This window comes from Petaurus breviceps, unplaced genomic scaffold (assembly GCF_028583685.1).
Source record: "Petaurus breviceps papuanus isolate PSGF00001 unplaced genomic scaffold, PetGlider_PUasm1.0 229, whole genome shotgun sequence".
Lineage (NCBI taxonomy): Eukaryota > Metazoa > Chordata > Mammalia > Diprotodontia > Petauridae > Petaurus > Petaurus breviceps.
This window is the reverse complement of record NW_027185903.1, coordinates 3,085,279-3,107,750: the sequence shown is the minus strand read 5'-3', so window position 1 is coordinate 3,107,750 and position 22,472 is coordinate 3,085,279. Positions and strand designations below refer to the sequence as shown.

At 39.6% G+C, this 22,472-nt stretch overlaps 1 protein-coding gene across 1 annotated transcript; it reads left to right on the top strand.

Moving 5' to 3' along the window:
* Positions 1-6,283: 6,283 nt before the first annotated feature.
* ZP2 (zona pellucida glycoprotein 2) lies at positions 6,284-20,858 on the top strand. Its single transcript, XM_069096532.1, has 18 exons — positions 6,284-6,336; positions 6,655-6,803; positions 6,929-7,012; positions 7,460-7,581; positions 9,426-9,578; positions 11,763-11,807; positions 11,967-12,131; positions 13,015-13,111; positions 13,193-13,374; positions 14,866-14,989; positions 15,496-15,683; positions 15,772-15,863; positions 15,976-16,100; positions 16,874-17,063; positions 18,082-18,217; positions 18,311-18,407; positions 20,182-20,262; positions 20,665-20,858. The coding sequence occupies exons 1-18, from the start codon at positions 6,284-6,286 to the stop codon at positions 20,805-20,807; spliced, it is 2,226 nt and encodes a 741-aa protein (XP_068952633.1). The 3' UTR covers positions 20,808-20,858.
* Positions 20,859-22,472: the final 1,614 nt, after the last annotated feature.

Below are 22,472 nucleotides of genomic sequence, written 5' to 3'. Positions count from 1 at the left end.
CGGAGCCTGCAAGGATCTTTGTGTATGAGTTAGCAGTCTCGATTTATATCTGAGTTTGACACGACAGCTCTGGTTTTTAGGGAAAACTAGCCCAGCCTACATGGTAAGGCCTCGGTGGTTGCTATGCCTACCACAGCACTGCAGGGTTAATGTTTTATAATTATCTAATAGTGTAGTTTACTGGGTTAGATAGTAATTTTCATTGCAGAGAACATACACATACCCAGGCACTCCTGTTCTGGAATGACATGGAGACTCAGTTCATTCTGGGGGTGACTTGGCCCAAAAAAAAGGAATACAGGCTTTTCTCATTTCCATTTCCCTGACTCATTATACTCCTATTCATTCCCAGAGTAAAATCCTAGGGAAAATTCCTAAACAAAGCTTAAGTAGGGCTCATATCTCCGGTCTCCCCAAAAGGGATTAACAGGGTCCCTTCTAGAAAAGGTACTCAATGTACAAAATAGGTATCAGATAGAAAACAACTATTTATTTCCTCTACTACTCAAAAAAAATGCTTAAAAACACAAAAGACTTCTATTTAGCACAGGGTCCAGCACATATTAAGCACTTAATACAAGCTCTATATATTTGTCTATTATTTTTATTCAGTCTTGTCTGACTCTTCATGACCCCATTTGGGTTTTTTTTGGCAAAGATACTGGAGAGGTTTGTCATTCCTTCTCCAGCTCATTTTACAGATGAGGAACTGAGGCCAACAGGGTTAAGTGACTTGCCCAGGGTCACACAGCTAATAGGTTTTGAACTCAGGAATATGTGTTTTCCCAGGCTCAGCACACTGTATGCTGTGCCGCCTAGTTGCCCCTATTTATCTATGAACAAATATTTAAAATACAAATAATAGTCCATCACCATCATTATAATTTCTCCTCAAATATAAAGGCATTTTGTGAGACTGCTGGATAGTCACTTCATTTTCATTTTGGGCCTGAACCATCTTAGTTCCTCACAAAGTCAAGTTCTCCTGGGCAGATAGGCATAGCTCTTTAATTTTATTAGGTTCAAAATGATTCTTTCAGTCGTCATCTCCAAGAAATGGTGCAAGTTTTGGGAAACACCTTATGCCAGGCAGCCAGAACCTATGGGGAGCCTAGGGGCTTATGGAGTAATAGCCAATACTAAAACATCTAGGCATTGCTGTCTGCTTCTTACAGACCTATTCTCAAGGAGGAAACACAGAGACAGAAGGGGCAACCATCCAGGCAAGCACATGTCCTCATTGTCATGAGCATAGAGCCTCAATTTCTACTGGAAGGATAGGGAAAGACATCTCTCTAGAAGACTAAGAGACAGTTGACAAAGCCCCGAAGTGATTTGATCAAGAAACAAAAGAGTGGAACCACTCTTTAGCTATTTTATAACCTACTAGGGACTGGAGATTCTTCCAGACTCTAGCCTTGTGGTGAATCATCTTCAACAGAATTTCTGTCATTGGAATCAATGGATCAAAACTTATCTGATTAGCAAGGGCTCAGCTCCATGGGAAGTGTCCCAGTCTATTATGCACCATTTTTTCCCCCAAGTTAATTGAATGTAGCAAGAGTGGAAGGGCCCCAGATATAGTGAGGCCCAGTGTGTGGTAAGGGTATAGTTGTGTGACTCAAAGGCAGGCCTTTGAACCTCTTTTCCCCTGACTCTTGTCCAAGGAAGACTTTAATTCCTGCCAGGAGGGGAAGCAGGAAGTTATGGCTGGAGGCCACTCTAAGAAGGGGTACCAGGCTAGAAGTATATCTATCTACTCCCTTAAATATTTTAGTCGAGGGTTCCATTAAACTTCTGATCACCTTGTTGTTTTGGGGGGAAAGGAGAACCCCAAGCTCTACATCCAAGGTTTGACCCCTTTCCCTCCAAATGCCAGTTTCGTCATCAACACACATACCAAATAGCAAAGAAAACCCATTTTGGGTATCCAAATTGGTAGCAAAACAAAAAGCAGGGAATATGTACCAGACACAGGAGGATATATATCAGACAATACAGAATGCAGGAACTCTCTCCCTGGGAACAAGATAGCTCAGTTTAACCAACTGAAAGTGTCCTGGATCTCATCCAAGGGGAAACTCCCCAAAGGCTCTAGTGTATCAAGCTGGGGACAGGAGAATAGTGCAGACTGCCAGATCCTTTCATGTCTTCCCAGAATCTTTTGGTCTCTTCTGTCTTCTCTCTCAAAGCTGGAAGTCAGGCCTGAAGTGACTCACCACTTGATAGGGCCCCAAAGAGGAGTTTAAGAAGACTAGTAAAGGCTAGAGCTCTCCCTGCTTTTGACAACCCTGACTCTCATGCAAGTCAGTACATTCATCTCGACCAATATATAAGAGAATCTCATATCAAAGGGCAATGGGAGAAGGGTTACATCATTTCATAGGATCATGGATAAAGAGCCAGAAAGGACCTATGAGGCCAGTTAGTCCAGCCTCCTCATTTGACAGATTAAAAAAAACAGAGGCCCTTGTTCAAGTCACACAACTACTTGAACTACTTGTTCAAGTCACACAAGTAGTAGTCAGTGACTAGGCTGGATTTGAACCTAGGTCCTCTTCTACCAAAGTTCTTCCTATTGGCCCATGCTATCTTATACTATTTTATTTGTGGCTAGTTATATTTTCTATATTTCTGATTAACCACAGACTGTCTCAACTAGAAGGAAGGCTAGAGGTCATCTCTTTCAATTCTCTCTCATTCCTGATGAGGAAACTGGACCCAGAAAGGTGACAATTTTGACAAGTTAGTGGCAGAACCCAAGTTTCTTTATTCCTAGTGCTGACTGTGGAATATTTCTAATTAATCTTTGCACTCGGAAGCAAAGTGGACTGTACACAAGGGTGGGCTGGATCAAGACCAGCTTGAGCCAGCAAACTAGAACCAATTGTTAAATTTTCAGTGTGAGCATTTATATCTTGGAAATCAGCGGAAGCTACAAATCAGGGCTTGAGTTATTGTTTTGTTGATTGTCTAGACTTAACGAAAGGGATGGAGAAAGTGTGAATACTGCAGATTATTCTCCAAATTGTGTCCTGAACTTTCAGACAGCACACATTGCTGACTGTGTGTGAAGCATTTAGGAATTTTGGCACAGTCCCACTCTCTGATTTTGTGGGTATGGAAGATTCTCAACGAGAAAAATTGCTCTATTGATGCAGATCAAAAACTGTTCTGCAACTTACACTCTTGGCCTGGGGGCACTGAGAGGCAAAATGGCCTGCCCAGGGTGACAGAGTTAGTACTTGTCAAAGGCTAAATTAGAACTCACATCTTCCTGACTTTGAGGACCACTTCTTGATTCATTACAGCAAGCTTCCCCCACATGTGAAGTATAGCTTGTATACAAACATACACACATTCAATCCTAGATCATTCATATCTGGTTTCTGGTTCCTCTTCTTTCCTGGAACAATAAGTCAGATTGTCTCCATCTCTTTGGGACGCAGTTTCTTTCTTTTTTTATTTTTCACTTTTAGTTTATAACATTCAGTTCCACAAGCGTTTGAGTGCCAAATTTTCTCCAACTCCCTCTCCTCCCCTCTCCCTCCCTATGGTGTCATGCAATCTGATATAGGTTCTACAAATACCTTCACATTAAACATTAGTCAAATTGTAAAGAAAGATTATAACCAATGTAATGAATAATGAGAAAGAAGGAACAAATCAAAACAAAAAAGAGAGAGAGCAAATAGTTTGCTTCAATCTGCATTCAGACTCTGTAAATCTTTTTCTGGATGTGGATAGCCTTTTCCATCATGAATCCTTTTGGAGTTGTCTTATAACCTTGCATTGCTGAGAGGAGCCCAGTCTATCAAAGTCAGTCATCACAGATACGATGTGTTTGTAATTGTGTACAAAGTTCTCCTGGTTCTGCTCCCCTCACTCAGCATCAGTTTATACAAGTCTCTCCAGGTTATTATGAAGTCTATCTGCTCCTCATTTCTTATAGTACAACAGTATTCCATTACATTCATATGCCACAACTTGTTTAGCCATTCCCCAATTGATGGGCATCCCCTTGATTTCCAGTTCTTTTCCACCACAAAAAGAGCTGCTATAAATATTTTTGTACATATTGGTCCCCCTCCCACTTGTATGATCTCTTTGGGATACAGACCTAGAAGTGGTATTGCTGGGTCAAAGGGTATACGTTTTTATAGCCCTTTGGGTATTGTTCCAAATTGCTCTCCAGAATGGCTGGATCAATTCACAACTCCACCAACAATGCATCAGTGTTTCAATTTTTCCACATCTTCTCTAGCATTTATCATCTCCCTGTTTTGTCATGATAGCCAATCTGACAGGTGAGATGTGGTACCTCAGAGTTGTTTTCATTTGCATTTTTCTAATCAATATTTATTTAGAGCATTTTTATATGCTTATAGATATCTTTAATTTCTTCCTCTGAAAACTGCCTGTTCATATCTTTCGACGATTTGTCAATGGGAATAACTTGTATTCTTATATATTTGACTTAGTTCTCTGTATATTTTAGAAATGAGACCTTTATCAGAGACACTAGTTGTAAAAGTTATTTCCCAATTTTCTGCTTCTCTCCTAATCTTGGTTACATTGGCTTTGTTTGTACAAAAACTTTTCAATTTAATGTAATCAAAATTATCCATTTTGTATTTCATAATGCTCTCTATCTCTTGTCATAAATTCTTTCCTTCTCCATAAATCTGACAGGTAAACTATTCCTTGCTTTCCCAGATTGCTTACAGTATCAGCCTTTATATGTAGATCGTGAATCCATTTAGACTTTATTTTGGTGTATGGTGTAAGATATTGATCAATGCCTGGTTTCTGCCATTCTGTTTTCCCAGCAGTTTTTGTCAAATAGTGAGTGGGACTTAGTTTCTTTATTTGTAAAATGAGATAGACTAGATGATTTCTGAGATTCTCCCTTCTAACTCAAAAACATTCAAATGCTTAAGGTGTTAGAATATTTTAATGGTAACAGAACATTCTTGGAACTGAAAAACTTTAATGCCAAGGAAAAACTGTCTAATAATGGTGTCAGGTATTATGGCCAGCCTTTTGGGAAGATTTTGGAGCAGGGGTCAAGTGAGACTAAACTATCAACTGCCTATATAAAAGAACATCTGTCTAAAGCAAAAGTGTGTGTGTGTGTGGGGGGAACCCTTAGATGCCAAATCCAAGGAAAAGTCCTCAGTGACTGAGCAGTAGGCAAGTCCTGAAGTGCATCTAAAGGGGGTTTTGACTGTATCTTTTAGGCTGCTGCCCATGAAACTTACACATAAGCCAATGAATTTTTAAAAATGGAAAAAGAAAAAGAAGGCCAGTTGTTCATAGCATCTAGTTTTATAGAAAGAATAATGGACTTGGAATCAGAGGCCCCAAGCTGGAATTTTGGTTCAACTTTGGGACAGTCACCTATTCTCTCTAGGCTCACTTTACCTCGGTTGTTAAATGATAGATTAGGAATAAATGATCTTGTAGGTCTCTTCCATATTCAAATCTTCTGATCCTTCTGTAGTGGTAGGAGATTTAAGAGGCATCACGTTTAACTTGTTTTACTCTTATTTCTATTCTTAAGAAGCCCATTTCCTTTCTTTAAAAAAAAAGTTTACATTTATGTTGCCCTTTAAAACTTACAAAATGCTTTCTAAATATTATCTCATTTGATCCTCACCACAACCCTGAGAGATACATACTATTATTAGTCCATTTACAGACCGGGAAACTGAGGCAGAGAGAGGTTAAGTGTCACACAACTAGTAAGTATCTGAGGCTGGATTTTAACCCAAGTATTGCTTAGTCCAAAGGCATAGGTTATTATCTACCAGCTCTGTGAAAACCCTTCCCTTTCACCCATGGTTAGTATCATAGCTACCAGGTGCCTTCTCAACCAGTGAGCAGGATTCCAAGCCACTCACCTGGCACCTCTTGGGCAACCTCAAGGTGCTTGGTCAATAGAGACTTGCCAGGGGTGGAGGGTGGGGAATGCCTCAGTTGAGCTGTAGGACTATGCAGATTCCTGACTTCCCTGGAACAGAAGCACTAAGCCTGCTATCCACTGTGGAGAGGGCCTTGGACCACATTGTCTCCTTCTCTCCAGAGGGATTCTGTGCATACCCAGCTGGGGCTCATTGTCCTTGTCCCAGTTCTCTGCCTGAGCCAGGTGTTCTCAATGAGACTCAGAAGTCACAATATGAGTCCAGGCACCACCTGTGGGGGACAGGGTGGGGAGCACAGCCTTCCCTACATAAGTTCAGTCTTCTGAGCTGAGCCCTCTGCTGTTCGTTTGCTGTGAAGGATGTCGAGAAGGGTCTTTGGAGTCAGGCTAGTTGGGGCCCCTAAAGGGACATGGTGAGTAGCACTATATGCATGGATTCTTCACTTGTGGTCTTTGGATGGATTCTGTAAGGTCTGTGAATTTGGATATGAAGGGGGGAAAGCACCAAACCCAAACACATCTGTGCTTTTATCGTTCCTCATTTCCCTTTGTAATCCAATGTATTTTTATTTTATGCTTTTAAAATTGTCATCCTGGGAAGGGATTCATAAGCTTCACCACAGTGCTAAAGGGGTCCATGATGGATAAAGGGTTAAGGACTCCTGCACTAAATGAAGAAGACAGAGGTTATGTTCTCTTACTGAGCCAAAGCCTCTCTCTTTTCTCCACAGCCTAGGCCCACAGCTTCCCTCGATCTTCTGCCTTGTGGCCCTGGTAACCTCTGCAGCAATTGTTAACTTCTCAACTGCCAGCTTCCCAGGTACGTTGGCTGCTGTTTCTCCTGTCAGTGGCAGTAGACAGGCTCCTAGTAAGCCTGAGGGTGGGTAAGGTAATCCCCTTCACCCTTCTCTTGTATCTAGGTAGAAATTCTCTTCACACACCCCCTCCCCCAACCTGAGGATGGAAAAAATAGCTGTATGTTATTCACTCCCCTCTGGTTTCTAGGCACAGTCACTTGCTACGATGATGAAATGAAGATTGGATTTCCTAAAGATCTTGGCAACAAGTCTTGGCAAGCATATGTGGTTGGTAGGTCTTGTTGATTAGCTAATTGGAACCACCTGATGCATCATTTTGGCGTCTGCAGCATGCAGTACCTTACTGTAGCATAAAAAGATGGGTAAATGACCAACCCTGACTTGAATGAGTTCACTGGGTTGTGAATGTCTCAGTACTTTGTAACAGCTGAAATATCAGAAGGGTAGTACAGTCTCTATAAAGCTGGGGAAGATTGGGAATAGGGGAGAGTCAGTTCCCAGAGTAGAGATGACCATGCCTTTCCTGAAAAGGATAATTTGCTCCACAAGCCTTCATGTGCCTTGCCTTCAGGTTAGTTGATTCTTAAAAAATATTACACACAAATTAATCAACTTAGAAAAACAATTGGATTGGGAGTCTTTGTAGGGCAAATTCTACATTGAATATTAACCAAAGTCAGGTACTTTTGCTGAAACTTCTGGGCTGCTCTGGTATTTTTTCTGATTGCCTCTTTGGTTCCTCTAGATTCCTTTGGTAATGAAATCTCAAGTTGTGCCCATGTTATGACCTCAGAAAACCTCATCTTACGAGCCACGTATAAGAGTTGTGCTGAAATGGTGGTAAGTGTTTGTTATGGGGAAAAAATTTGAGCCACTTCTGAATGGGAAGGCTAGTTTGGTTGTGCAAATGAGAAATCACTGAGCCATGAAAACAGATGTTAGAATAAATATTACAGGTGGCAGAGAAAAGCCATTATCTCCTTTAATAGGTATTATAATAAGGGACTAGGTCAGTGATATTGACCAGTCAATAGCTAACACTGTGATTTATCAGGGATTATCATCACTAATAAAAAACTGAGGAAGCCTTGGAAACCACTGTAGCAGCAAGCACCCCAAGCGTCCTCAGGGTTTGCAGCTACCACAGGTTCTTGGATCTGCTTTGCTAAAGGAAAGCAACTCAAAATGGGTTAACAAGCTTACTTTAATCAGTCAGACATATATCATTTACCTTATTCAGGAGAAAAGGTCAGCATCCTGAATCTCAAAGTATACAGGCATAATTATCAAGACAGAAACATCAAGTAGACAGATTTCCAAACTGTCCAACCATTACATCCATACCCAGTCAACATCTGGGTTTCCACATTCTGGGTTTTTCAAAGCCGGGGGACTCTCAACAACGGCTTCCCAGAATCCATATCAAATCACAGAACACTTCTCAAAGTGAGCCCCAAAACAAAGCTACACATCAGGGCTTATATAGCCTTCTCCTGGCTCAGAGAATGTAACAACCTTATTGACTCACTGACCAATCAAGAAGTATCTACTGAAAAACAAGCCTCCCTCCCCAGGCTTCAGGTGCACTTTAGCCTAGGGGCAGGGAAGATCTTCCAAATTTACATTTCCATTACAACCACATATCCAAGGTATCCATGCTATAAGCCGTTTTAAAAAAATGTGAATAGCATGCCAAGAATAAACTGGCTAATGGTAGGTTTGGCATAGTGGTTCTAATTCCTCCATTTACTGAGATTATGGGCAATTCAACATTTCTGAGTTCCTTGTATGCAAGGCAAGGGGATTATACTAGAAACCTACATCCTATGATCCAGGTTATTTAACATTCTTGTTAAGTAGGTAGGGTATTTCATTTTTACAGATAAAGAAACTGAGACCCAGAGAAAAGAAGTTTCTTTTTGAAAGTTCCACAGGTGGGTGAGCTAATGCCAATCTATGGGGGTCATAGATTGAACTAGAAATTACCTTAGAGGACATTTACTTCAATCTCCTGGTTTTTAGGGAGATAAACTATACGTAGTCACATCAATTTGTTCCTATGTGCTTTATGCTTCTTTGGTGATACTAACACTAATTTGGCTAAAGTGAAATTGGACACATCTTGATCAGTAGAATAACGGGGGGAGGGAGTTGGAAATGAGATTGCTGATGCTGATCATGAGTAGGGAAGAACATTCCTTGTTCTTTCTTCAAGGTCATCAGAGAAGAAATTTTCAGATTGCAAAGAAGTCTGGGAAACAGGGTTAGAACATGAGAGCAGGTATCAAAGATGTCAGGCATGGCTTGGAGGGTGAGATATAATTCTTAAACTTGTTGTGGGATTATATATTCCTAGCTTGATTGATAAATACGACAAAGGTGGAACTGCAGGTCTAGCTCTGGGCACTTAAATCAAGGACCCAAAAGGACTCTACTTCATTAGAGGGGGGAAAAAAACACAAACTGTAAAGTCAGTGGCTCAGGAACCTTTCTATCAAAAGGTACAACCTCAGCAGACTATCTGAAAGGGCTTAATTGTTCATAGGACTTTCCTCTTGATGTTCAAAACAAGAATTTCCTTCCAGTGAAGTGGTGAAGTTATTCCAGGCCTCTGAGAATGCAAAATTTTAGATTCAGGAGTTGTTATAGAAAAGCCAACTGTGTCTTGTGCTTTGTCTGCACAGCGTGGTATGTATCAAGTGAATCTCAGATTCCTGCCCAACAAGACTATGAGCAACCAGGCTGTAACATACCGGGTCAGCTGTCCTGCCACTCAAGCTGATGAGGTTCTAGGTGAAACGTCAGCAGCCACAAACTGCACCAAGGATTTCATGTCTGTGAGTATGGTGATCTGACTATCCTTCTCGCTCACTGCTTTCAGAGGGCCTCTCCCACAACTTTGGTTTTCTTTATACATGTGATGGTCTAAGCAAGCTCTTGAGAGTTTTATTTTGGAATCCTGATACCCCTACATGGTACTAAGCTCCTTGAAGGCAGGGACTGTGTGTGTCTCCCTATATTACACAAACATGATATACAGATGTGAACTTGAAATGCCTCCTCAGCACCAGCGTGTAGTTACTTGTCTGAGCCTACAATTAAGCCCAGGTGCCAGGTTTCTGAAAACCCAATAGATTTTAGTGAAGTCTAATAAAACAATAGACTGAGGGTTGGGACACTGACTTGCCTACTTTCCTCATCTGTAAAATGGAAATAATAATAGTTCTATCTCCCAGGGTTATTATGAGGATCAAATGAGAATGTATTTGTAAATATATATCGATTATGTATTTAATATCTATTGTTGATCTAGGTGAGCATCTTCCTCTAGTAGCTGCTAATTCTTTGACTGGGAAGGTGGGGTGAGGCAAAGGTAGAAGTGGGGGAACAGATATATTCTACCCAGGGGTGGGGAACCTGCAGCCTTGAGGCCACATGTGATCTTCTAGATCCTTGGGTGCAGAGCCTTTTGATTGAGTTCAAGTTTTACAGAACCATTCCTTTTATTAAGGGGATTTGTTCAGTGAATTTTGGATTCCGTCAAAGGGCTGCACTTAAGGACCTAGAGGGTCATGTGTGGCCTTGAGGATGCACGTTCCTCACCCTTGCTCTATATTTTATCTTTATACACAGCATCTTTTTTTAATCCTCATTTCTTGAGCACAGCTACAAGATTTAAAACTAAAATTGTATTCATGTCCTTTGTAGACATGGATGAATCTGAGAAAGCAATTTATAATTTTCATATTAATCGATATGTGTAATGAATAGTAATAATTTATTTTTCACAAGAGCTGCCTCTCTGGCTTGGAAGTCAGAGCTCACAATGAAGCTTAAAATGATTAATCAAATCTCTGAAAACTCACAATCACTGGACCTTAATGAAGCCAAAGATTGCAGAACCTGTTCCCGTCACAGAACTCTGGTTCTGTATTTTAGGGGAAGTGGTCACAACCCCCAGACTTGACTCCAAAATTGTTGTATTGTGAGGCTTCATGGGTTTCTCACGGGAAACCACTAAATGATTGTTTGTAATCTACCTTCCCCCCTCCTTCTCCAGTTGTGATTTAAGTATATAACCTGTGCTTTTACTTCAGCTAGGAGAATATTCCTCATTCTGAAACTACTTGATTACCGGTACTCCTGTCTCTAGGCCTGCTTTGTGGCTATCCAAACATTCTTAGATTAGACTTTGGATCAGTAAAAAAATTCTGTTAACAAACCCTTTAAGGTACCTTAAGATGAACCTAGGTACCCTTTACCTCTAAAATTTTAAATTTCCTAGTCCAACATCGATCAAACAGTTATTAAGTGCCTACTATGCACCAAGCACATAACTTTACAAATGGGGAAGCCAAGGCACAGAAACTCATTGACTGACCCCAGTTTAATTAGCTTGTTATTAAGATGGAACAAAGACCTTGGGTCTCCTAGTTCTCTGCCTAATGTTCTTTCCTCCCCTCTATATCATATTTCCATTGTTGGAATTGGGACCTTGTATTCTCATAGGTGGGCTGACTTGAACTTTGTGTTTTAATGGAAATATACTAGACTTAGAGCCAAGAATAACTGAATTCAAATCATGCCTTTCATACTTACTAGCCAGGACAGTTTGGGCAAATCATTTAACTTTTCTAAGTTTCAGTTTCCTCATCTGTACAATGATGGTAATAACTCTTAGTTCCTACCTTACGGAGTTGTTGTGTGAATCAAATGAAAATGTATATACAGTGCTCTGTAAAGTTTAAGAGCTATGTAAATATAATAAAAAAAAAAAAAAAGAAAAAAAGGGGCGGCCAGGTGGCTCAGCGAGTAAGAGCACTGGCTCCAGTGTCGGGATGACCTGGATCAAATCCGGGCTCAGATACTCAGCACCACACCCAGAAATAATAACTGGCTGTGTAACCTTGAGCAAGTTACTTAACCCCAATTGCTTTAAAAAAAAAAAAAAGAACTATGTAAATATCATGTATAATTTTTTTTTTCTTTAGAAGCTAGAATGATTGTGTTTTTCCTTTCAGGTTTCATTTTCACAGATCCTACCCAGTTTTGATGATGAGACTATGGTATGTTTTTTTTTTTTAAATTAAAGACTTCAAGGTAGCTTGCATTTCTTTGCTTATGGGCATTAGCTTATTTTAAAGGGTTTTAAGGATGAAACTAATGGGTTTAACCTTGCCTATAAGACTTAATTTAAAACATCTAAGAAGGTTTTTTGATTTCAGGGTAGAGAACCTCAAGTGGCTTGGGCTGTCATTGTGGGTGATAGCCCCAGAACACAAACCCTTACACTTCAGGAAGCCATGCAGCAGGGTTACAGTTTTGTCATTGAGGGCAGTAAAATCATCTTACAAGTGTCCTTCAATGCTGTTGGAGTCTTGCACTATGAGGTATGTGTGTGTGTGTGTGTGTGTGTGTGTGTGTGTGTGTGTGTCTAAAAAATATTCTTAGTCATAAGAGACGGTAATATTTGAATTTCCCTTTCTGTGTCAGTAATTTGCTTTGCTTTGCTTTGGTCTGGATCTGTGATTAGAATACAGAGAACTCTAGGCATATAAACTCCCTCCACAGATATGGATGAAGATTACCAACGAACCTCTTACTTTTTTTTTAAAGCAATTGGGGTTAAGTAACTTTCTCAAGGTTACACCGCCAGTTATTTTGTGTGGGTGCTTAGTATCTGAGGCTGGAACTCCCAGGTCTCCCGACTCTGGGGCCAGCGTACTTACTGCGCCACCTGGTCGCCCCTAATCTCTTACTTTTAAATTTGCAGTTCTAAGTGATCTGTCTGTGACTGAATAACCAGTATACTCAGGAGTTCAGGTCTTTCTACTCAATGGTTGACTCTCTGTCCATTATGTAACACTGGTTACTCATTATAGCTTGCAGCTATAATGAAGGCATATGGTCTTGCTCATATTTTGTGAAAGCCAATTACCCACTAATCATCAATAATTCATACCTTTGTAGCTTCTGCCCACTACTATTGGTGCTGTTTTTTTAGCAACAGAAAATTTATGGGGTCAAGCAAGTTTTCATACTCATTCAACTGACATTTCTGAAACGTTTAATGAGACTAAGATTCCTTCATACAAAAAGTGCTCTAATTTTATAAAGTACCAGGTACTTAGTTTCTTACCTACAGAGAAAGCCATTACATCCAAATGGTTAAACTTAAGTGTGATCCAAATTCTTATGCTTCTGCATGTGGATTAACTGCACTATTGACACTGTAATAGAATGTCAATTTAAATTCAATATTTTTTTTAACAGCAAGAAAACAATCACCTATATACTGTGGCTCTCAAGCTTACATATGGACCTCCTGAACAGAGGCTTACCCTCTCATCCCGAATGGTTTGCATATTAGGTGAGGCCACTGAAAATTAAGAAAACATTTTTAGATGAAAGACTTCAAGATTCACATAAGTAATACTGATATCTCTTTCAGGCCCAGTCACCTGTAATTCAACACACATGACTCTTATTATACCAGAGTTTCCAGGGTCATTGACAGCCATAAATATAGGGAATCATAATGTTCCCATGAATTTGTCAAAGACCAGTGGCGTTGCTGTAGAGACAAGAAATGGCTCAAGATTACATTTCAACAAAAGAATTCTGAAATCTAAAGTAAGTTTCTTGTGTTTTACATGATTTCACTTGTATAGTTGATATATTGCTTGCCTTCTCAAGAACTAGGAGGGAGGGAGAGAATTTAGAACTCAAATTTTTTTAAATGTTGGAAATTTTAAAAAATGTAATTGGGAAATATTTAACAAAATAAAAATATATATTAAAGTAAGTTTCTTTTAAATCAGGACAACTTTTAGCTTGTAGTACCTCGTTTAAAAGGAAGAAGGGATAAATAAAGTATACTACCTTACTGGTGAGTTAAAGGAATTTGGACTTCTCATTAAAATGAAGAGATTTTACTAAATATCTATATCTAAGGTCACCTACAATCCTAAGATCCTAGGAAATTACTGTTTTGACCACTTAATTTCCTGTGGCATAAAAGATTCAAACATAGTTAACAGCTCTCTGGTACAGTGAATGACTTGTTTATTCTATAAGTGAATTTCCCTGGTAGCCTAAGGTCTTACACCTCTCCCTCCCACTAAGTAGCAAACCATATATTTTCTACCCTTAGTGGAAATCCATCTAAAATTCCCTATTAAAGCAGAGAAACCTTTTGTTGAAGACTTGTTAACTGCTAACAATATCTGTCCTTATTATGGAGTTATAATTCACTAGAACTCCTTATGGCCTTGCCTCTGTCACTTACTGGATAACCTTAGACAAGTTGTATAACCTTTCTGGAACTTAGTATCTTCATCTATAAAGGAAGTAAATTGGACCCAATGACTTGTCAGATCACTTCTAGCTCTAAATCTAGGATGCTGTGTTTCTATTCTGAGTGAAGACTATGGAGGGATGGAGGGACCTGCAATATGCTTTGTGACAGTGGGTATTTCTCTTCACATGAGTACTCTCTAGTCATCTGTTTAACATTATTGTGTGGGTAAACACCCAAGAGAGGCTTTGCCTCTCTTTGTTTGTATAAACAGAGTGACTGGGTTTTGATAACTACTGCCCACTCACACATCTTCCCAGAGTGTCCAAGCTGGGATAATCCTTCAAGATGATGCAGTTCAACCCTCTCATCTTAGATGAGGAAAGTTAAGCCAAAGGAGTAAAGTGAGATGCCCAGGGTCATGTAGCTAGTGAATGTTTGAGCCAGGAATTAAAGTCGGGCCTTCTTGCTCCTAAGTCTAATAACTGTTCTACTATTCCCATGCTTGTATTTCTAGGTCCTCGGAAAAGTGTGGTGGTTTGGTGGGAAAGAAAAGGAGGTGGTTCTTCTGCTGTTGTATATGGTCTTTGCTTCTCCTGGTCTCTTATATTTGACCTTAGATAGGACTTAAAACATTCATCACAACGAGGCATCATTGTACCAAGGGACATAATCCCTTCCCTCAAGAAGCCTCCAGATCTAATGAAATGATCTAGAGTCCCTTGACCTGGTGACTTTAAAAAATCCTGAGTATTGCCTTCAGTGTTGAACTCTGGTAACTCACACTAGTCCTGATGACTACTCATTAAATTACTCCCTCTTTTCAGGTGTCTGAGAATGGTGTAGGTGTTCAGTTTTACTTACCTTCAGTAAAGCTGACTTTTCAGTATTATGGGGAGATGGTATCTGTGATCATCTATCCTGACTTCTGTGAGTCCCCTATTTCAGTAGGTAAGGATATTATTTGAAATTTGTCATTTTTGTTGTGTGTGGTTTTTGTTTCCTCCTCTCCATTCTGGCAATACCAGGTTTTATGAACATATAATTCAAGTGAGTTGTCCAGAATTGAAGGATGTTAAAATTCTATCAAAGACGTCAGACTACTATGAGTCTTAAAGCATTGTTTTATCTGGCAAGACTCCCCAGTAGGAAGAGATGAAAGGAATAAGCATTTCCAAAGTGTCTACTTCAGGCACTTCACAATTATTATCTCATTTGATCCTCAGAACAATCCAAGAGGTAAATGCTGTTATTTCTGTTTTGCTGTTGAGGAAACTGAGGCTGACAGATTAAGTGACTTGCCCAGGGTCACACAGTAAGTATCTGAGGCTAGACATGAACATGGATGTTTCTGACTCAAGGCCCGGTGCTCTATCTTTCCTTAACTAAGTGGCTGACAAATTATTGGCTCTTAAAGCTTATTCAGTAGATTGATTTTTCTTCTCTGTAAACTATAGTTACAGATGGTACATGTACCCCTGATGGCTTTATGGACTTTGAAGTCTACAGCCACCAAACAAAGCCAGCCTTGAACCTGGATACTCTCCAAGTAAGAGACACAGCTTGCCAGCCATCCTTTAAGGATCCCTCTCAGGACATGGTTCAATTTCACATACCCCTGAATGGGTGTGGAACAAGAGTAAAGGTTAGTAATGAGGAAGGTAAGAAGTTGAGACCTGTCCCTCCTCAAGTTAATCAGTTACTAATAAATTCTTCCTTAAACTGTCCTGAAGTTTGAAGGAGACCAAGCTATCTACGAAAACGAAATCCATGCTCTTTGGGCAGACTTCCCCCAAAGCAAAATTACTAGAGACAGTGAATTCAGGTAAGAGGATCTCAGTTCAGTATTAGATTCCCTCTAGGTCAGTAACAAGCTGAATTGTTTAAGTAGAAACACTTACCTTCATGTCTTCTCTCCCACCCCCACCCTCCCTTAGTATGACAGTGAGATGCTATTATGGCAGCATTGACCTCTCCATCAGAACAAATATCAGCAGTCTTCCTTCTCCAATTGCTTCAGTGAAGCCAGGACCACTTTCCTTAATCCTTCAAATCTATCCAGGTAAGAGTAATACAAATGTTTCCAAGAGCATTATGTGGTACTTGAATTCTCCAAGACAAGTCCAATTTCCTTTTATTGGTCACTTTTCCATAGCCTACATTAATTTCAGTTCCCATGGGCAAAATGACTTTTTTGCCAATTTGATTTTATATAATTTTGGTTATGCTTGAATAGCTATTGTCACTATTATTATTAACAATACTAGAATGCTATAATAACCTAACATTTTTATGGTGCTTCAATATTTGTAAAGCAATTTAGATATTATTTGTTGGACTTTGGCAACAAACATATTATGGGTGTATTATAGAAGCAGATGGTGTCACAGTAGATAGAGTGGACAGATAGGCCTGGAGTCAGGAAGACTTGAGTTTAAATAGAGCCTCACATATTTACTAGCTGTGTAGCCCTGGGCAAATCATTTAACCCCTACCTGCCTCAGTTTCCTCAACTATAAAAAATTATAACAGCCCCTACTTCCTAGGCTTTTTGTGAGGATCAAATTTGAACATTTATAAAGAACTGAACACAGTGCCTTATACTATGGTAAGCATGAAATAAATGCTTATTCCTTTCCCTTCCCACTAGTATTGTCATCCCATTTTATAACTGGGAAAACGAAATCTAAGTGACAAGTATTTGAGGCAGAACTTGAGGTTGGGTCTCTCTGAATCTCATCTGGTACTCTACTATACTACTTGGCTTCCTCATATTTCTGCTCTGGTCTGAAAACTATTCTAAAATCCTATAAGAAGTTATCCCTTCTTTCCTAGATGAGTCCTATCTGCAGCCTTATAGGGATGATCAGTACCCGATAGTGAAATACCTTCGTCAACCTATTTATATGGAAGTACAAGTTTTAAATAGAAATGACCCAAACATCAAACTTGTCTTAGATGACTGCTGGGCAACATTATCTGTGGATCCTACAAGCCTTCCCCGATGGAATATCATTGTAGATGGGTAAGGCCTATATAAAATACCTTCAAGCTAATTCTTGGGTACGGAATTAGCAAGCCACCTGTGGAATCATTCAAAATCACTCAGGTTCATAGGAAATGTAAAACTGGACTGCCTCTTTGAAAAGAATGATTGAAAACAGCATTTGTTATGTCTTGAGCACTAGGGATACAAAAAACAAAACAAAAAATGGCTTCTGATCTCAAGGATCCTGCATCTAATGAGGAAGGCAATGCATATAAGAGAATGATGGCAAGGGAAAGAAACTTTCCTCTGGAAAGTGACAGAAATAGTGAGGCTATAGGGAGGAACTGGATGGACACAATCCATCCAGGAATTACCACAGTTGATTTGATAGTGGTTCATAGCACCAGAACTGGGAAATGGGGGGAAAGGGGAAATATCAGTTGGCTGACATGGACTCTATGGATGAGGTGGTGGGGAAAGGAGGGAGTGAAGTAAACCTTGGCTAAGGCTTTCCTGACACAGTAGTTTATGAAAACAGGGCCGCAGAATAGAAATTCCTCCAAGGCATGGTTTCAGAAGTGGGCAGCAGCTATTGGGTTCCCTGGCCTGACCCAGCATGGGGATAAGGACAAGCATAATTGGGTGACTCTTATTTCAACTTTTTGCCCCTTGAATCTCAGAGCCAGCATATGCTCTTAAATGCTCAAACAGCAATGGAAGCTGGGGGTTGGTGAGCATAGGGCTTCAAATAGTGCCTCGGCACATCATAGATGCTTAATAAATGCTCATCAACAGACCAGAGATGTATCTCTTAGAGTGGCTAGAAGTTCTGTAATAAACCTTGAGATGGAATTACATCTAAATCCAGTGGTATCAAATTCAAATAGATATCCATGCGTAAGGATCCCCAGGCTTCATACTAACTGTGTTTTAAAATGTAAAATCTATATAGTTTTATTTTCATTTATTTTGTTTAGCATTTCCCAATTCAAGCTGCAACAGGCACCTTGTGTTTGACAGGGGTCAAACGATGATGTATGTCTCTTGCCTCTAGCTGTGATTATACACTGGACAACTACCGCACAAAATTCCACCATGTAGGCACTTCAGTGAGCTATCCCAATCACTACCAAAGGTTTGAAGTGATGACTTTTGCCTTCGTATCTGATGGCCATGCTCTCTCTAGCCTGGTAAGTGATCTAAGTTGCCTTGACTCTCCTTGTGAGATGGGCCATTAGACTGGCTAAGCTCCTTTATTCCCTTTGTTCACTTATGTCTTTTAGATCTATTTCCACTGCAGTGTCTTGCTCTGTGACCAATTCTATCCAGATTCTCCTTTATGTTCAGTGACTTGTCCTGGGTCATCTAGGATGAAAAGAGGTAAGTACTTAAAGGTTTTGGGACAAGCTTAAAGTTTTAAAATCTTTGCCCTTCTTAGGAGATAAGAGAATTTCTGACACCTTTGTGATTTCATACAAGTTGTCCCCAATGGAGACAAATGAAAAGTGCAAGGGGCAGTTTCTAGGTTAATAATAAATTTATTAATTAGGCTAGCAGATAACCAAAGACCCCACATGGAGGCTGCTTGAATATTTAAATACCTTTGGAAAAGGGGTTGTCCCTGGGATGTAAATCAACTCTGATTTAACAACTAAGGAGAGAATGAATATTATAAGGAAAGGTGGGCTTGTTCTCGTGTAGGGCGTGGGGTCTGGGTAGGGCGTGGGGGTGGGAGGGAAGAGGGAAAAAAAACATGACTTTGATCATGTCACTCTTGGACAAAGAGACTCTGCCCAGATCATTCCACCTCCAGAAATCTATACAATAGGGTCTGTTTTCCACCCAATCCTACCTGAATAGAACAATGGTGGGATTACAGTAACAATTACACCTAGATAAGATGGTCTGAGTGGGATGAATTTTGGGGCAAGGTCAGAAATGTCCTTGAGAGGCTGGGCTTTGAACAAAAAAAGTTTTGTATACAAAATTAGTTATTAACATAATAGGAAAATAGTCATTTTTCTCACATCTTTGTTAGTTAATTGCTGTCTTTAGGGCACAAGTGCCACATCTTCCACAAAGGCTTCCCTGATTCAGCTGAGGGGGAAGAATTGTGGGGTTCTTTTCTTCTCTTATTCCTTAGACTTTCCTAGAGCATTTCATTTAGATTTCTCCTTTATCACTCTCCAGTCATTTATCTGTTTGTTATTCTGCCCTATACCCCAGACTACACTTCTCACTGAGCAGGGCCTTCTACACCTTTGTATCCTTGTCACTGAATGCAGTACCTGGCACTTCTTTAAAAAAAAAAAAAAACTTCCAGTTACATGTAAAAGCAATTTTTAACATTTGTGGTGGGTTTTTTTTTTTAATTTTGAGTTTCAAATTCTTTCCCTACTTGAGACAGTAAGTAACTTGTGACATAGGTTATATATATATATATGCAATCTTGCAAAACGTATTTCCCTATTAGTTGTGGCACCTTTTAAGAGCAATATTTACTTACTTTCAATATGTATTTAGTTATTTGCCTTACTCTATGAGGTCCTTAACCTTGCCTCTTAAAAAACCTGTAGGGTAAATTACTTGCCTAGAGGCATAAATTAGTTATTTAAAAAAATAAATCTTAAGGATACCATCTTACTGTAGAACCATCATTCTGAATTTGCTTTAGAGGCCATTGCTCATCAGTGGATCTTGTCTTTTGTAAACATACTCATAATTTCTACCAGAATTAAAAAGAAATATGGGGCAGCTAGGTGGCACAATGTGAATAGAGCACCGGCCCTGGAGTCAGGAGAACCTGAGTTCAAATTCGGCCTCAGACATTTAACATTTAACTAGTTGTGTGACCTTGGGCAAGTCACTTAACCCCAATTGCTCTGCCCTCCCCTCTCCAAAATGCAAAAAAAAAAAAATTTAAGAATGAGAAATACATTGAAACTCATTTAAAAAACAAGATCAAATAAGTAATGTTTCCGCTAGTTCTAATAAAAACACTTATAGCTGTCTGCAGAGGACAAGGCATTGTCCATAGCACTTGTTCTCATAAACCCTGTATTAACCATTAATTTGGATGACCAGATGGTAACTCTAAATATAAGTATATATGTATTTATATGTATGTGTGTATTTTTTTTTGTCTCTCCCAAAGATCTCATTGAAGAAAAGTCTAGGATAGCAAGTCTTCCTGGACCTGTCTTCTTGGTATCAGATCAAACCCCCTCATTTAGAGGTATGACACAAGGCATCTGGAGAAATTTATTTTATTTACTTGAGTTATTCAACTTTAGGTTCATATATTGTCTTGGTCTCAAATTCCTCAACCAGTTAACTATATTTGTTTTCAAAAGTACTCATTTGATTAAGAATTGACCTCATCCTTTAGCACCAGATCCTTATTAGCAAATGAGAATTTAAATGGTAAAGGACTGATTCAGACAAATTACTAGGCCTTTTTATATCATGATACTATACCTGACTTGTCCAAAAAGTTTAACTTATAATTTTAAAAAGTTTAACTATGATTAAAACTAACAGTGCTATCCTTTATCATGAAAGCTTTGAAGAATGATGACCTTAATTTTAATGTAGACATTACCTAAAATCTGATTCTTGAATCTGCCTTGCCTTTTAGGACCCACAGACACTGAAGGAACTTGGTACGAAGGAACAAATATTGCCGTTCAAGTAGGGTCTATCCTGATAGCAGAGATATTTGTTGTGGCAGTACTTTGTCTGGTTAAATGCATGCCAGGCAGGACAAGAGCTGTGAGTTAACAAATGAGCTGCTTAATAAAGTCATCCAAACATCAATTTTATTTTGCTTCTTAAGACTGAAGGTAACTGTATGCAGGGTTATAGTAAACCATTGTCTTCTTTCTGTAACTCCCTGCATCTATGCTGGAGACTGCCTTCTAAAACTTTTATTTGTTCATTTGTTTCATCAGTACTTATACTAGAAAAAAGTAGCATGAGTTATAGAACTTCTTTAGCTGGAGAAAGAGAAATATTTACAGTTTATGATTAAATCCCAACTCCTTTTTCTTCTACCTCTTATTCAACTTTTTCAAATCCTTCTTGAGCTCCTCCAAGAAGGTTTTTGGGCTTGAGACCAGTTTATATTTCCCTCTGAGGTTTTAGATGTGGGTATATTGACCATGTTGTCCTCTCCTGGATTTGTGTTTTGATCTTTCCTGTCAACAAGATATTTTTCTCTATGGTCATTGATTTTTTTTTGTTATTCTTGCTCATATTGTTTGACTTTTTTCTGGCTTTTCTGACTTTGATCTCTGCTTTTGGGGCCCAGGGGGCACTATCCCAGACTTCTTGTGCTGGGGGTTAGGGGCCTGGTTACAATGTTGGGCCCTTCAGTGGTCAGGTGCTGAGCTGGAGCTGTTGGTGGTTGTGCCTGGTGTTGGCACTTCCCTGCTCCACCACCCTGGGGCTCAGGATCTCCTGCTGGTCCGCTGAAGTGGGGCTTGCTGCTGGCTTGCCTCTGGTCCTGTACAGGTCCCCTTCAGTTACAGCAAGAGGGACCTTTCCCATTAATCCCCCTTAACCTTCTGTACCCCATCTTTCTGCTGGCTCTAGTATTCCAGGATTTTTCCTGGGGCAATATTCTCTGGGTTTTTCAAGGTCAACAAAGGAGGGTGACAGCAACTTACTCCACTATCTTGCTTCCCAGAAGTTTAAATAGGTGACTTTCAAATATTAATTCTGTGGGCTGATAACCCCAGGAGTAGTTGCCCTGTGCAGGACTCCACTTCTCTCTCATGCAGTTCCAAGAGACCCTCTCCCCAACTCCTTCTTTACTGAAGCCAAAAGGGATCTTAAGCATGCCTTAATTGTATCACTTTAAGTATATCTTTGGATCAAATTTAGTCTCTTTCAGTAATAAGGAAGCTAAGCATGCTATGTTTTGTGACTTAAAAAAACCAACAAAACAAAATCAAACAGCAACACAACTTTGTGAGATCTAACCCCTTCCTCTTGCCATGATGGGGTTGCTAATAGAGTTTATTATAGTGTGGACATTAACTGAACTGGCTAGCATGAGAAGTTATCCACCTTTGCACATTCTTCAGCACATTAAAATCCACTAAAATATTAAAATCATTTCTTTTATACCTCTTCTATTTTGGACCTGTGAAGTTAAAAAAAAACATACAAGCATAAGTCATTTCCCTAAATGACAAATTTTCTTAATTGTGTCTACAGCTCCTCCTAAAAGGAAGTGTAGCATTCTAGCCTATTTTGGATCTTGACTCTTATCCAATGTATGGGTTTCCTCTCTTGGTTTTGTGCCACCTGCTGCTTGCTAAGCTTGCCAACTATCCCATATTTGAGTTTGATAAAGACTATCAAGGCATTCCATGGGAGACCCCATTCCAAGCTAAGAGATGCATAACTCTTCTTTAAATGTAGTCATTGAGGATCCATGTA

Bases quoted from the DNA above. Each gene is read 5' to 3' on its own strand.
- ZP2 (XM_069096532.1), top strand. From the start codon at position 6,284: ATGTCGAGAAGGGTCTTTGGAGTCAGGCTAGTTGGGGCCCCTAAAGGG. The intron at 11,808-11,966 runs GTATGTTTTTTT...TTTTGATTTCAG, and splicing joins GTTTTGATGATGAGACTATG to GGTAGAGAACCTCAAGTGGC. The intron at 14,990-15,495 runs GTAAGGATATTA...TGTAAACTATAG, and splicing joins TGAGTCCCCTATTTCAGTAG to TTACAGATGGTACATGTACC.